This window comes from Pocillopora verrucosa, chromosome 1, assembly GCF_036669915.1.
Source record: "Pocillopora verrucosa isolate sample1 chromosome 1, ASM3666991v2, whole genome shotgun sequence".
Classification (NCBI taxonomy): Eukaryota; Metazoa; Cnidaria; class Anthozoa; order Scleractinia; family Pocilloporidae; genus Pocillopora; species Pocillopora verrucosa.
In genome coordinates this window covers 10,402,184-10,416,142 of record NC_089312.1, presented here as the reverse complement: position 1 = coordinate 10,416,142, position 13,959 = coordinate 10,402,184, and the positions used below count along the sequence as shown (strand labels likewise).

General features: G+C 38.1%; 2 protein-coding genes and 1 long non-coding RNA gene across 6 annotated transcripts; 1 reads left to right on the top strand and 2 right to left on the bottom strand.

Moving 5' to 3' along the window:
• The first annotated feature begins 514 nt into the window (after nt 1-514).
• On the top strand, nt 515-2,777 carry LOC131780605 (uncharacterized). Its single transcript, XR_009339884.2, has 3 exons — nt 515-733; nt 1,983-2,144; nt 2,270-2,777. It is a non-coding gene; the product is annotated as an uncharacterized lncRNA (long non-coding RNA).
• Nucleotides 1,250-6,693, bottom strand: LOC131780603 (uncharacterized). 4 transcript variants are annotated; one of them, XM_059097219.2, is made up of 5 exons: nt 6,288-6,693; nt 3,469-3,825; nt 2,678-3,007; nt 2,234-2,308; nt 1,250-1,906 (listed from the first exon to the last, which is right to left on the bottom strand). In XM_059097219.2, the coding sequence occupies exons 1-5, from the start codon at nt 6,355-6,357 to the stop codon at nt 1,731-1,733; spliced, it is 1,008 nt and encodes a 335-aa protein (XP_058953202.1). In that variant the 5' UTR covers nt 6,358-6,693; the 3' UTR covers nt 1,250-1,730. The 4 variants fall into 4 exon arrangements, with proteins under 4 accessions (XP_058953202.1, XP_058953199.2, XP_066028725.1 ...); XM_059097216.2 differs by lacking the exon at nt 6,288-6,693 and adding an exon at nt 4,733-4,874 and having other exon boundaries at nt 3,469-3,828; XM_066172628.1 differs by lacking the exon at nt 6,288-6,693 and adding an exon at nt 4,733-4,802.
• Nucleotides 6,694-7,622: 929 nt separating this feature from the next.
• Nucleotides 7,623-10,986, bottom strand: LOC131780597 (uncharacterized). The gene is made up of 4 exons (XM_066167266.1): nt 10,908-10,986; nt 10,269-10,622; nt 9,496-9,825; nt 7,623-9,034 (listed from the first exon to the last, which is right to left on the bottom strand). The coding sequence occupies exons 1-4, from the start codon at nt 10,984-10,986 to the stop codon at nt 8,859-8,861; spliced, it is 939 nt and encodes a 312-aa protein (XP_066023363.1). The 3' UTR covers nt 7,623-8,858.
• Nucleotides 10,987-13,959: the final 2,973 nt, after the last annotated feature.

Below are 13,959 nucleotides of genomic sequence, written 5' to 3'. Positions count from 1 at the left end.
TTCCTATTACTCATTTGTGTCGTAAATCTACTTCCCTAAGTAAAAGCAAAATAACTAATGATCGCAATGGCTAAAATGTTTACTCTAAAAGCGAAATTGAACGTCTCTCAATTAAAGCTTTCATTGCAGCCTTTTCGACTTCTCTTTCAGTTTCATTACTTACAATACCTATGGTTTGTTGTTCGAATAAACCAATAGTGAGAGACGATAATTTTTTTCAAATAGCGCTTGAACTGCAGGCTTTCGGTATCTCTTGGTTTTACGAGTCACAATAAACATGCTTTGTTGTTTGAATAATCTATCATTGCTTGATAATGGCTGTAACTATTTGGAAACAATAAGCACCACTTAACTTGTTTGCCAACATTACTTCTGCGCAGAACAGGATTATTCCTATCCAATTGAAGGAGTTTTCCGCAGGAAATGGTTTACCTCAAAAGACGAAACCATACCAAATCGCGATGTATTTTGGTATTACAATATTGCATCAGCCCTAGAATATTATCACGTAGTTATCTCACGGTCATACTGTGCCGATCAGAACCAAACGACCCTTGTTTGTGTTCCATCTATCTCTTATATATTTTCAGTCATTGAGGCATTTCATAGCTGAACAAGGAATATCTTGAGCGAATTGTTTGGAATCTCTGTCTCAAGTTTTGGCCTGTCTAAAAAGAGCATCTTCGGAAAATGGGCCCCTTCTTGGTGTAGAAGACACACAACATCAGCCTCGGTAACCTATTGTTTCCATTTGTTTTCCTCGGTCTTTTGTCTCTTTGTTCTCTATTGTTTTACGTCAACGATGTTTTCTACATCAAGTAACAGCTGCAAAATGTTACGTATATTTGGACAAGATTGAAAAGGACATATTGGCCATGCAAACTGGTTTTGCTAGCGAGTCTTATGCCCCATTCACACCAAAGCTTAAACATGTTTAAAAGTTGTTTTGTTAAACACAGTTTAATTTTTTTTTTCTTCATAGAAACTATTTAGCCGAATATTTTTGACTTGAATGTAGCACATTGGAAATGCAAGTTAGCAAGTACTTGAATCCAATGGAAAATCAAGTTTTTCAGTTCTCTGTTTATAATTTTCATTCAATGAAAACCAGTTTAACAAAACATGTTTTGCTGGTGTGAATGGGGTATTAGATAACTCAAGTATCGAACAGATTGTGCTAGATATTTTTAAAAACTGATCTCAGTTGAACGCATTTAAACTTGCAGCCACGCAAACGATTACTTGACAAGGATATGCTATGCTAAAAAATGATGACTTTATTCTAAGTTTTGTTACCTTACGTTGACTTTGATGTTGGTCGCTTGAAGTAAAGAAATATATCACAATACTTGACTATTGATAAACAAGAACACTTTACTGCTAAATATACTCTACTAAAATCTATACAGAGAGGCTCATGCTTTGAACAGAAAATAATAATGCTCAACAAAATTTATTTACTTGGCTTGCCACAAGTCAGAAATGGCTCGTGAGCGAAGAAGCTGCACAAGATTGTGACACGAAACAACATGAAATACTCATTAGGACAGTAGGTCCATCTTATTAGAGCATCTTGATCAACACAAGAACCCCGTTGTCCTGATGATGGAGAGGCTCCTTCATGGACCCTTTGATATGTTGTGGGTATTCGTTAACCACATCCTGTGTCTCAGTTGAGCAGAACCTTAGATCAGATATGTCCAAAGGTCGACTGAGTCTTAAACAATCTGCTATCTAGGAAAAATAAAAGTTGCCATTATCAAGCACAGAAATAAGAGCCCTCTTTTCACTTCTATGGTTTTTGGCGTGACGTTATTCGAGATGGTAGATGGCTGTTTTGTCCTTTTGCTTTCATTTTCTTGTAAATGCCTTCTTGTGATTTCGTCTGGGCTTCTGGTTGGTTTACCTGTGGCAGAAAAATGTTTCGTTACAAAATAAATCTTCTCATTTGCAGCATATTTTGCTATTATTCGATATTTCAGGGTCTAACAGTTATTTGAATTGAGGAAAGTATTCAATCATCGCCCAGTTTCATCATCACAGCACAACCAAACAACATATCACATTTCCTATCAAGTTACTAGGGTAATTTCCCTTGCGAAGTGTGGCCTCCGTCCGAGAGTCAGATGAGTCGAAACAGTGCGGTAAATTCACCTTTCAAATGTATTATCCAAAATTAAAACTGCCAACATCAATCACAGAAATGAAAAATTTGTTGTCCCCTTTATGATACCTGGCCTGACGTTATGTGCATTTTCTTTGCTTTCAGTTTCTCCTGAAGACTTTTCTGGAGTTCCGGTTGGTGTGCCTGTGGCAGAAAAATGTTAAATTAGATTCATCAAGCTCTTCATCAGCAATGTGTCGCCATATATGACACAATGGTCGTATACTTTCCCGTTATTCAATATTTCAGTTTTTTTTTCAGTTATTGGAATTCCTAAAACTACCTCAATATCGCCCAGCCTTTATCATTACAGCGTTTAATTACGAGCAACAGAACGCATTTCCTATCAAAGTGGAGTCTATAGCGAAATAAAGGGAAGACACGAAAATTAAAATCAAGCCCTTGCTGTTGGATTTGTTTACAAGAAATTACAACCTATGTTATAGAACTTTTTTGCAGAGTCGTGACAAGTCAACATTATCACAAATGAACGAAATCAAGAAGCTGTCTTACCAGGACAAACCACAGGATCGATTTTGAAAATACATTTTTCGGGCGTTTGTTTTCGGGGATCGTTGTGTTCAAAATAGAACATAAAATCTAGCTCAGCGTCTTCCATCTTGACGGTTCGCATGTTTACTGTTTTATATCCCGGTTCCAATCTGTCCTTGTACTCTCTACACCCGTCCATACAGGTGCAGTTCCCTTTTTCATTGCAGAAAGTGATATCTTTAGATCCATCAGCTTTTTTCAAGAACGCTCCCAAGCCATGTGGAGTTTGAAGAAATTGTTGAAAACTCGAACAAGATAAGTTAGCCCTGTGACCAATGCAACTGCGAACGCCTGAACATCAATAAAAATACGTAAATATTTAGTAAAATGATGCAGATGATGTCAGTTATTAATTAGCGTGTAAACTGAATAAAGTTATATTGTAGCTAAGTTTCTTATTTTAAGGATATCATAAACTTCCCGAAATAGAAAATATCTTCTTGGTGTTACAGTTCTACCTGTTCTCGCAGTATATCCATTGGCGCCTCATAGAACCGATAAAGAGATTCTTTACAACTCCCCTCCCCCTCCCCCCTCCCCCTCCCCTTCCCCCTTCCATCCACACATTCACACAACACACACTCGAAGAAGAAAGGGTGGGCGTCAGCAATGGAAGATATAGTTCCAAGAAAATAGGGGAAGTCTTAAGGGATGGGAGGGCAGAAAGTAAAAATAAAAGGGTTGGCGGCCTCTTCAAATTACCTGCTTCAAGATTACATCATCGTTTCTCGACTGAGGATAATTCAACTTACATTCGACAGCTGTGAAGTCCTTGGTATGAAACTCAGTGACCTGATATTCAGGTGCGGTGTGTACATCGCATGAAAAACGCAAAGAATCATCTAAGTTCAGCATCCGAAAGGTCATTCTCGTGGCGTTTTTCTCTAATACTTGAACTCTTCCATACAGTTTATTTTTCTGCACAATACATCTTTCTTTGCGGCAATAAATTTCTGATGCTTTTTCATCGCTTGGATTCTTCAGGTCGTTTATCTTGTATGATGTTCCTCTGTTAAATTCTTCTGGAACCCTTTTTGCAGCGTCACACTCAAATGTTTCGGTTTTTTCGGGACAGGTATATTTCTTTCCCTCTAGAGTAGTGCTGCTGCCTGCTAAGATAAACAGATTGACAATCACGATGAGAAATTATTTGTGTGATTTAACGAAGCACTATGACGAACTCCATGAGTGATTAAGGCAGAATTTCTCCTTACAATATCAAAACAATACCAAGTAGACAGTTGTTGAGAATGAATCGACCAAACGTTTGAAAAATGGATTCTTCGTCACGCATTTCGCATGTTAAGAATTTTGCTTTTGCCAATTTTATTTCCAGCTCGTGTAATCATTTTTCCCCTCAACAGTTTACGTGCCTTTTTGGTTTCAGCATTCTCATCTCCAGGTAGTTTATATCCTTCAGTATATAACGCTTGTAGAAGCGTTCTCATCGCCTAATGAAACTTCTTCTTAATTTAAGTAACGCTAGAAATTGACATCAAAACACTGCCCTGTGAAAAATCAGTGAACAGGCACTGAGGCCCTCACACACAACAGATGCCATATGGTTAAGCGACAGATAAACATAACCTCTTTACCATTGCCAGCGTATTATTGGTTTTCATGAGACGTCACGCACCTATCAAATTAAACTCTTAATTTAAGGTATTCATCCACATAAACAAACAAATGTTGGAGGCTTTTTCAAGTCTTTGAAAGGCTTGATGACTGTAAAAATTTCTCGACTCATCGGCTCTTCCGTCGAAATTAACCTCAAAATATTTCTAACATTTCATTCAAGATCTTCACTGATCGCGGGGCTCAGAAATTCACGAATCCCGAAGAACAAGTTTTTCTGCAATAGTCGAATAGAAGCAAACCTCGAATATTCCCAAAATCAAGCAAGGTAACCCCGTCAACCGCCGTTTACTCCGTCGCAATGAACGGTTTGGCTGGCTACTTTGACTTTACAATAGAAAGGACGTTCACACTCTAACACAAGCGTATCAAAACACATACCACTAAAAACGCTCAGCAGTGCGACAAGAAGGAATAAACTTTGAAATGCTCTACAAATTCCATTCGCCATATCTATCATCGATCAATAAGTGCTCCAACTTCCAGTTATAACTCACTGTATCCCTGGTCTGTACTGCTACACTTAACCGATATGTTTTGATTTTAAGGGGGTTTTTCCCTTCGAGCATGATTACGTAAACTACTATTTCTGATGCTTTATAAAAGTGTTGTGTTATCAGTACCGATGTCATTCTTTGTTCATTTTTGACAGTATCTTTTGTTTGGTATAGTAAGTGCGTTCCACGCATTTATTAGAAGGCAGCTGTAATGTAAATTGATGCACTCCGTGTTTGTTCTGTTGCTTACCGAACAATCATTCGATTTTTGATCCTTATTTAAAGTGCCTATGACACGAAAGTTTGTTTTGGGTAAAAATTTAGAATCGATTGCATATGAAAATGAAGCACAAATTTTATTTTCGCTTTTCTTTGCTGCAAAACAACGAAATTTTCGTTTTGCATTTTTTCCCCGCCGGGAGGGAACGGAATTCGAATTCACTTTACGCTCTCCGTTTTTCTTTTTTGTAACTTTTGAAAAAACGGATTTTAATTTTCTTTTTCGTTTTTCGTTCTTCGTTTTCGTATAGAATTTGGAAAACGGATTACAAATCGTTTTTCGCTTTTCGTTTTAGGCCAATGGCAGTGAAACTGACATTCACAATCCGTGTACAGTCCGTGTACCTTGGTGCCAACCAATTTTCGATTGTCAGGAGCCCATCACTTGGAGCCTCAACTGCCCTGTATTTTTGTCACGGCGTTTTCACAGATAAGTCTGTCTTTAGTTTGAATTTACCGCGAACTAGGGGTGCGTTCCTTTGGGAGGATCTGGATTAGGATTTGTGATCCAAGATCACACAGATCAAGGAGCAGGAAAGGAATGACTCTTGACTGTTCAATGATCAAAGCGACAACAGGCACCGTGAATTTTGCTGCATGCGGCAATTATCGACCGCACTTCACAAAAATAACCAAGATTTGACAAGATCGAAGCCCAATTCGAAAGAGTAGCATTATCTTGCGATCTAGAAAATCTCTCTTCATTTTTTTGTACCCGCTTCTGTTCAATCCTGCGTCGCAAAATTTCCTTTACGGACTGTGTGGATAAAGATTCTTAAGATGAAGACAACTCGCACACAGCTTACTGACGCAATTTCTTGTTTCCGCGCTCTCCATCATCGCTGGCATTTCGCCTCTTCATCGTCTTGAACAGTTTTCTACGTCACAGCTATGAGATATGATCGTTTTTGCCGTGCGCTTTATGAGGACACTTTTTGACCGCCAAATTGTACTCTCAATGCACAAAAAAAGTGGAAAAGGAGAACTCGCCGGGCGCTAAAGTCGATTATTTCTAATTTTAAATACCGCTATCAACCAGAAAATACAAAAAAAAAATTCGTGTGACGACAGTGACGACACTGGCTAAGTCAGCTGAGTTTGGCTTAACTTCTTGGTGATCAAATGAATTCCAAACTGACAAAGAAAATCTCAAAACCTACCACAAGAAAAGACGAAGAATGCTTGAAGTATGAATGCCCTCTGTGATAGTATAAGACGGAATCTGTGCATCTTCTACTTGTGGTACTCCTTTCAACGCTAGGAATAATTCGATTGTAGCTTGAATACAATCGAAACAGGAAAAAGCTTGGGACTTTAAAAGGGCTTTTTCCCTAATTAATTCTCTTTCACTTTGACGGCGTGATTTCGAACTACATGTATTCCGTAACATTCTAGTCGAATTAAAGTAACCAGTTTTTCTTTTTGACCTAGAATACATTTGAATTTAAGAGAAGAGGGCCATGGATTCTTCCATTTTTTCTTCGCCGAAAAGGGCCTTTCGACCTTTGTCAATAGAGGGTACAGATTTTGTTTCATAATAATTTCATCGTCTCGAAGATGCCCGGTCCTAGCTAAAGATCGCAATGGCTAGAACGTCAGTGAAGTTTACTATCCAGTTAAAGGGATTTTCCGCAAGAAATGGGTTACCGCAAAAAATTGCGATGTATTTTGATATTACATCAGCTCTTGAATATTATCACGTAGCCGATCTCATGGTCATATTATGGCAAACAGAGCGAAACGACCCTTGTTTGCGTTCCATCCATCTCTTTCATATTTTCAGTCATTCAAGCATTCAAATCTGAACAAGGAATATCTTAAGAGCTAATGTCAGCATGCATCAAACAAACAGCGGCAAGTCACCCAAATTTTTTTCCCTCCTACTTTTATATTTTGTAGCCCAAAATGTTCTAATAACTGTGCTGTAGTTTTTTTATAAAATATATTTTAGTTTTCAAGAAATAATTTTTTTCGATCGACCGCTCCAATATGCAAATTTTCACCGTGAATATTACCCGAGTTGTGTGACCTCATGTATCGAATGTACTAGACCTACGGTATTTCTGTGAACATGATCCTTTGTTTTATCATCTAAACTTAATCCTCTGTCGTTATTGAAGCTGCCAAGGAAATATTTATTTTTTGGTGAATATTTTTGTCCGACATACTTTTCCTATGTCGAAAAGTAGCATCAAAACAAAGACAGTTTTAACAATGACCGATATGACACAATCTACTGAGCTTCAAGCTTCTAAAAGACCAAAGGATGGTTATAAAGTTACTGTAAAAATTTCCTTGTGTATTTGTGTTGTTCTATTTTGAGACGAACTCAAAGTCCGGCAAAATTTACTTGATAGCGACTATGAAATGTACATGATGCGCCTACTTGTCACCACCGTTAACTGGCATAAATCACTACAACTTGTTCAAAAATCTAACAAAACACTCTTATCCTGTTTATTTATGATTTTATTAGCTGTTTCGATGATCACGTTAATTATGCTCTACCACATTCTAGCCAGATTAGAGTTCCAGTTTATATATCTTCTCCAACTTATTATATCAGTTGCGTGACAAGCGTGACACAGAAATTCTAAGATAAATCAACCTCCGAAATACCAAGATGGGTTTTTTTCCTCTTTGCATGACATCTAGAAAAACATTTCAGGAATTACTGCATTCAGAAAACTAAAATGTCCAGATCCATCAATGATTCCTTTGCCGGCTGAAGTCAAAGTATGGTTACAGTGGTCAATTTGATTGACAAGCTACATACTGATTTAGCTAACTGATCTGTTTTATAAGCGTCTCATCTTACATGCTAACATGGAGATTTGCTATTTAGTTATATCGTTCGCTGGTGGAACTTGTGGGTTTAGTTATCGAGAAGACCAAGTCGTTCCCTTGCGTGATTGTTAAAAAGACATTTCATGTCACTTGTGGAGTTGCAAGTTTTCAGATCCAGAAAATAAAGTTGATCTTGTTTTGTCGCGTGCCGGCATCTTCGAGACGCCAAAAGATATCGATGATTTTACGACTCCCCACTCACAGATCAAATCTCGGCGTTGGGTGGAATCGTAGTTCCAATAGCAGATGTAGGGTGCCAAAAGAAATGTCCGGCCATGGTAAAGGTAGGGTTTAGTTGATTCCAAAAGCTGATAGGGGAATTAGCAAGCGTGTATCACGGATAGTGCTCAAGATGTCTGGAAAATTCGTACAATCTGGCTTCGGTAAGTAGGCTACTTACCACCGTGAGCAAAATTACGCTTGACGCCAGAGTTAAGTCTCGATTGGGAATTGGTCAATAGGCTACCAAAAATTCAGACAGAGGCGGAGTTTTCTGAAGTAATGTCTGAACACTTTGTTGGCTTTCCGCCGTATGGGGGACGCGTAATTATGCACACGGTGCTAAAGGGCCCTTCCGCAGTAGCGACTAGACGCTCACAAAACATGTTTCTCTTCGCCAAAATCACATCAGAATTTGTCCTTACTAATGACACGAAACAACATGAAATACTCATTAGGACAGTAGTTCCATCTTATTAGAGCATCTTGGTCAACACAAGAACCCCATTGTCCTAATGACGTAGAGGCTTCTTCGTGGACCCTTTGATTTGTTGTGAGTATTCGTTAACCACATCCTGTGTCTCAGTTCAATGGAACCTTAGATAGGATATATACAACGGTAGACTGAGTCGAAAGCAATCTGGTTCATTCATTCTCCTAACCTACTATCCAGGAAAAGTAAAAATTGCCAATATCAAGCACAGAAATAAAAGCCCTCTTTTCACTTCTAACGTTCCTGGCGTGACATTATGCGAGATGGTAGACGGGTGCTTTGTCCTGTTGCTTTCGTTTTCTTGTAAAGGCCTTCCTGTGATTACTTCTAGGGTTCTGGTTGGTTTACCTGTGACAGAAAAATGTTTCAATAACAAAATCAATCTTCTCATTTGCAGCATATTTGCTATTTTTCGATATTTCAGTGTTTAACATTTATTGGAATTGAGGAAAGTATTCAATCATCGCTCAGTTTCATCATCACAGCACAACCAAACAACACATCACATTTCATATCAAGTCACAGGGGTAATATCCGTCGCGAAGTGTGGAAAAACGGAACTACCTCAATATCGCCCAGCCTTTATCATTACAGCGTTTAATTACGAGCAACAGAACGCATTTCCTATCAAGTTTAATACTGGAGCATAAATATCTATAGCGAAATAAAGGAAAGACACGAAAATTAAAATCAAGCCCTTGCTGTTGGATTTTTTTACAAGAAATTACAACCTATGTTATAGAAAGTTTTTGCAAAGTCGTGACAAGTCAACATTATCACAAATGAACGAAATCAAGAAGCTGTCTTACCTGGACAAACCACAGGATCGATTTTGAAAACACATTCTCTGAGCTTTTGTTTTCGTGGATCGTCGCGTTCAAAATAGAACATAAAATCTAGCTCAGCGTCTTCCATCTTGACGGTTCGCATGTTTACTGATTTATATCCCGGTTCCAATCTGCCCTTGTACTCTCTACACCCGTCCATACAGGTGCAGTTCCCTTTTTCATTGCAGAAAGTGATATCTTTAGATCCATCAGCTTTTTTCAAGAACGCTCCCAAGCCATGTGGAGTTTGAAGAAATTGTTGAAAGCTCGAACAAGATAAGTCAACTCTGTGGCCAATGCAACTGCGAACGCCTGAACATCAATAAAAATACATAAATATTTAGTAAAATGATGCAGATGACGTCAGTTATTAATTAGCGTGTAAACTGAATAAAGTTATATTGTAGTTAGGTCTCTTATTTTAAGGATATCATAAACTTCCCGAAATAGCAAATATCTTCTTGGTGTTACATTTCTTCCTATTCTCGCAGTTTATCCGTTGGCGCCTCATAGAACCGATAAAGAGATTCTTCGTGCAACTCCCCCCCCCCCCCCCCATCTCCCCCTTCTCTCCACACATTCACACAACGCACACTCCTAGAAGAAAGGATCGACGTCAGCAATGGAAGATATAGTTTCGAAAAAATAGGGGAAGTCTTAAGGGAGGGGAGGGCAGAAAGTAAAAAAAAAAGGTTTGGCGGCCTCTTCAAATTCTTTGCTTCTAGATTAGATCATCGTTTGATCATTCAACTTACATTCGACAGTTGTGAAGTCCTTGGTATGAAACTCAGTGACCTGATATTCAGGTGCGGTGTGTACATCGCATGAAAAACGCAAAGAATCATTCAAGTTCATCATCTGAAAGGTCATTCTCGTGGCATTTTTCTCCAAAATTTGAACTCTTCCATAGAGTTTATTTTTCTTCACAGAACATATATTTTTTCTGCAATAAATTTCTGATTCTTTTTCATCGCTTGGACTCTTCAGGTCGTTTATCTTGTATGATGTTCCTCTGTTAAATTCTACTGGAACCCTTTTTGCAGCGTCACACTCAAATGTTTCGGTTTTTTTGGGACAGGTAAATTTCTTTCCCTCCAGAGTAGTGCTGCCTGCTAAGATAAACACATTGAAAAATCGAGATGAGAAATTGTGATTTGCCGAAGCACCATGGCCAATGAGAGTGGAATCAACCCTTTTAACTCCCATGAGTGACCAAGACAACTAGAATTACATCTTACAATATCAAAACAATATCAAGAAGACAGTTGTTGAGAATAAATAGACCCAACGTTTGAATGGATTCTTCGTCACGCAATTCGCATATCTTGAGAAATTTTCCTTTTTTAAATTTTATTTCCAGCTCGTGTAATAATATTCTTCCTTCAACAATTTACGTCCTTTTTCGGTTTCAGCATTCTCATCTCCAGGGAGTTTATATCCTTTGGTGTATAACGCTAGTGGAAGCGCTCTCATCGTCTAATGAAATTTCTTCTTGATTTAAGTAACGCTAGAAATAGATATCCAAACACTGCGAAAAATTAGTTAACGGCACTGAGGCCATTATACACAACAGACGCCATACGGTTAAGCGACAGATAAACATGACCTCTTTGTCATTGCCAACTTATAGGTTAAACTCTTAATTTAAGATATGCATCCATATAAACAAACAAGTCTTTGAAAGCTTTGATGACTGTAAACATTTTTCAGTGAAATCAGTGAAGATCTGAGATCTTCACTGATCGCGGGGTTCAGAAATTCACGGATAACGAATAACAAGTTTTTCTGAAACAGTCGAATAGAAGCAAACCTCGAATATTTTCAAAATTAAGCAAGGTAACCCTGTCAACAGCCGTTTCAGCAAGGTGTAACCACAAATTACTCCGTCACAATGATTTAACAATAAAAAGGACGGTCACACTCTAACACACGCGCATCAAAACAAATACCACTGTAACGCTTCAGCAGTGCGCCAAGAAAGGAATAAACTCTGACATGCCTCTTCAAATTAATTTCTCCATATCTGGCATTGATCAATACGTGCTCTAACTTATAATTGTAACCTGCGTGGTTTTATCCATGGTCTGTTTGCCACACATCATAATGTTGATTTTTAAGGCAAGAAGAGTTTTTTCCCCTTCGACCATTATTTGCCTGTCGGAGAAAGTACGCAAAATTGCGTATTTCTGCTGCTATGTAGAGGTGTTGTGTGCATCAATACCGATGTCACCCGTTGTTTCATTTTTGATCATATCTTTTGTTTTGGTCTAGAAAGTGCTTTGCATACATTTATCGAAGGACAGCTTGAATGTGAATCGATGCACTCCGTGTGTGTTCTTAGCAATTATTGGCTTCTCGAACAACAGAGATATCAATGCTTGGGTTTCTATCAAATTTCACTACCTGAGATCTCGAAATTAGTCTTTGCATTTGTTCGAAAATTACATTCATTTATGAACTATACAATGTAATTAATGTCCTCACAGGTGAAAGAATAACACTAAAAGTGCTTAAGACAATATGTCAACTCAAAGATCCAATTATCATGTTTTGCGCTACAAATAAATAGACTCTGCCTTTTCTACAGCTGCCGTACGAGTTAGAGTACTAATACATCCCTATGAATCTTTATTGTTGCTTAGTAGGAGGCACTTTTTAGCTCGGGTTCAGTTGAATATTTCTTCCCTCAATAATGTGCTGTTGCAGTACGATGTGTCGTTCCTGACGCGGTTAAGTGTCCTGATTGCTTAGTAGAATTTGCATTTTAAATCACATGGACGTCGTGTTTAATCTCATTTACTCAGGGAAATCTTATCATTGCCTTGATAGCGTTTACTTTTTCGGGCCGTGCGCTCTTCAACGGGAACAAATTAACTGTATTATAATGAAAGAACATGGACAATGATTGAAATTCATGAAGTAAAGACAAACGGCTTTATGTCTTTAGCACTTGAATCTCATTGTGAAGAGTTAGACCAGGTATTATAGGATATGGGTATCTCAGCTGATACGCTATCGGAAACTAAATTAACTATTCAGCGTAGAAAAACTTTACAAGTCCCTTATCAAAATCAAAAGTGTGTTATATATAACAGAGCGGTATATAATCAGAAATACTTGAAACTGAAACTAAAAACTATAGATGACATAACAAACCATGCACGTGACCGTTGGGGGTTTCATTCAGAAGTTCAGATGGCCGCTAATCAACCTAACCCAAAATTCACAGGATTCAAAGAGACAAACATATTAGCGAGGTAACTTAGTTTTCATTACAAACTAGCTCACTTTTTTACGTTATTTCCATAAATATCCTTATATTTCACCTATATTGTGCACTGTAAACATACAATACAAATTTTTCGGATGCCGCATTGTGTCGTATATGCTCGCCTGCTTGGTCTAAAATTGTAAATTGGGCTATATATAAGAAAGGGCCAGTGCCGTAAAGATATTAAGAGTCAATAAATCCCTCTGGGATACGATGAAGATAGTCCCATCGCCATTTTATTTTGTTTAAACGGAAATTATACCAACCTGCCTAAGACGAGACAAAGAAGTAGAACAAGAATCGTCGTGTCCTCGTACACGTTCCTGTAATACTGTTGTATAAGAGTTCAAGGAATCCATCAGGACTTTTGTTGCAGTAATTTGCCAGTTTTACAGTCCTTTGACCCTCGGATCGATTTGTTTTAGCGGCCGTAATATACACCGCATATTCTGTTTCTATCAGTTGACTGCTCGTTTGGTGAAAAGCTATCCGTTTTAAATATCCTAATGAGTGAATAGTTCACGTGGAACTGTCCATACCAGGATGACCCATGATTGTCACCAAAATACTGAACGGAAACGAAAAAAAATTTAAGCTTGAATGACGTTGCTTACTTTTTGACAGAGGTCCAGCATAATATAATTTTTCATCAGACGGGACAGATATGATAGGAACAATGCAATGTCTATGATCGTATTTTCCTCAAAATTCATCTCCGAATAAAACTTTTCTACTCGAGGCTCGGGAATAAAGTCGCATGACAACCCCCTTCAATTGAATCGTAGCTCACAAAATTCATCTCTAGTTATAAATGTGATCTTCATACCATATGCAAATTGGTGGTATTTAAATATAGATAGAAGAAACACATACTGCAGTTTTAATTATATTATAAATCATCACGTGTACGTACGCCTAAAAATAAGGCTAATTGTTTGTGATATCAGAAAAAAATTGGAACTTCCGCCCGCTGGGAGTTTACGTCACCGATCAAGGAAATTCGGAAACCATAGAGCTGGTAAAGGAGGGGGGCACTGGGATTTTCCGATTTTGAGGTTTTGGCCATGTTTTTAGATCGGTTTTGTTCGCGTTTTTTGTGCCAAAAAAACTCCGGTTTTTTCGTTTTGGAGTTCACATTACGGTTTGCGGATTTTCCGTTTCTTATAGCATTTAGT

Excerpts from the sequence above, each read along its gene's own strand:
- LOC131780603 (XM_059097216.2), bottom strand. The coding sequence starts at position 4,811 with ATGATAGATATGGCGAATGGAATTTGTAGAGCATTTCAAAGTTTATTC. Across the intron at positions 3,829-4,732 it reads ACTGCTGAGCGTTTTTAGTG|CAGGCAGCAGCACTACTCTA; the intron begins GTATGTGTTTTG and ends TGTTTATCTTAG. Across the intron at positions 2,309-2,677 it reads CGATCCTGTGGTTTGTCCTG|GCACACCAACCGGAACTCCA; the intron begins GTAAGACAGCTT and ends TTTCTGCCACAG.
- LOC131780597 (XM_066167266.1), bottom strand. The coding sequence starts at position 10,986 with ATGAGAGCGCTTCCACTAGCGTTATACACCAAAGGATATAAACTCCCT. Across the intron at positions 9,826-10,268 it reads GGACTTCACAACTGTCGAAT|GCGTTCGCAGTTGCATTGGC; the intron begins GTAAGTTGAATG and ends ATTGATGTTCAG. Across the intron at positions 9,035-9,495 it reads CGATCCTGTGGTTTGTCCAG|GTAAACCAACCAGAACCCTA; the intron begins GTAAGACAGCTT and ends TTTCTGTCACAG.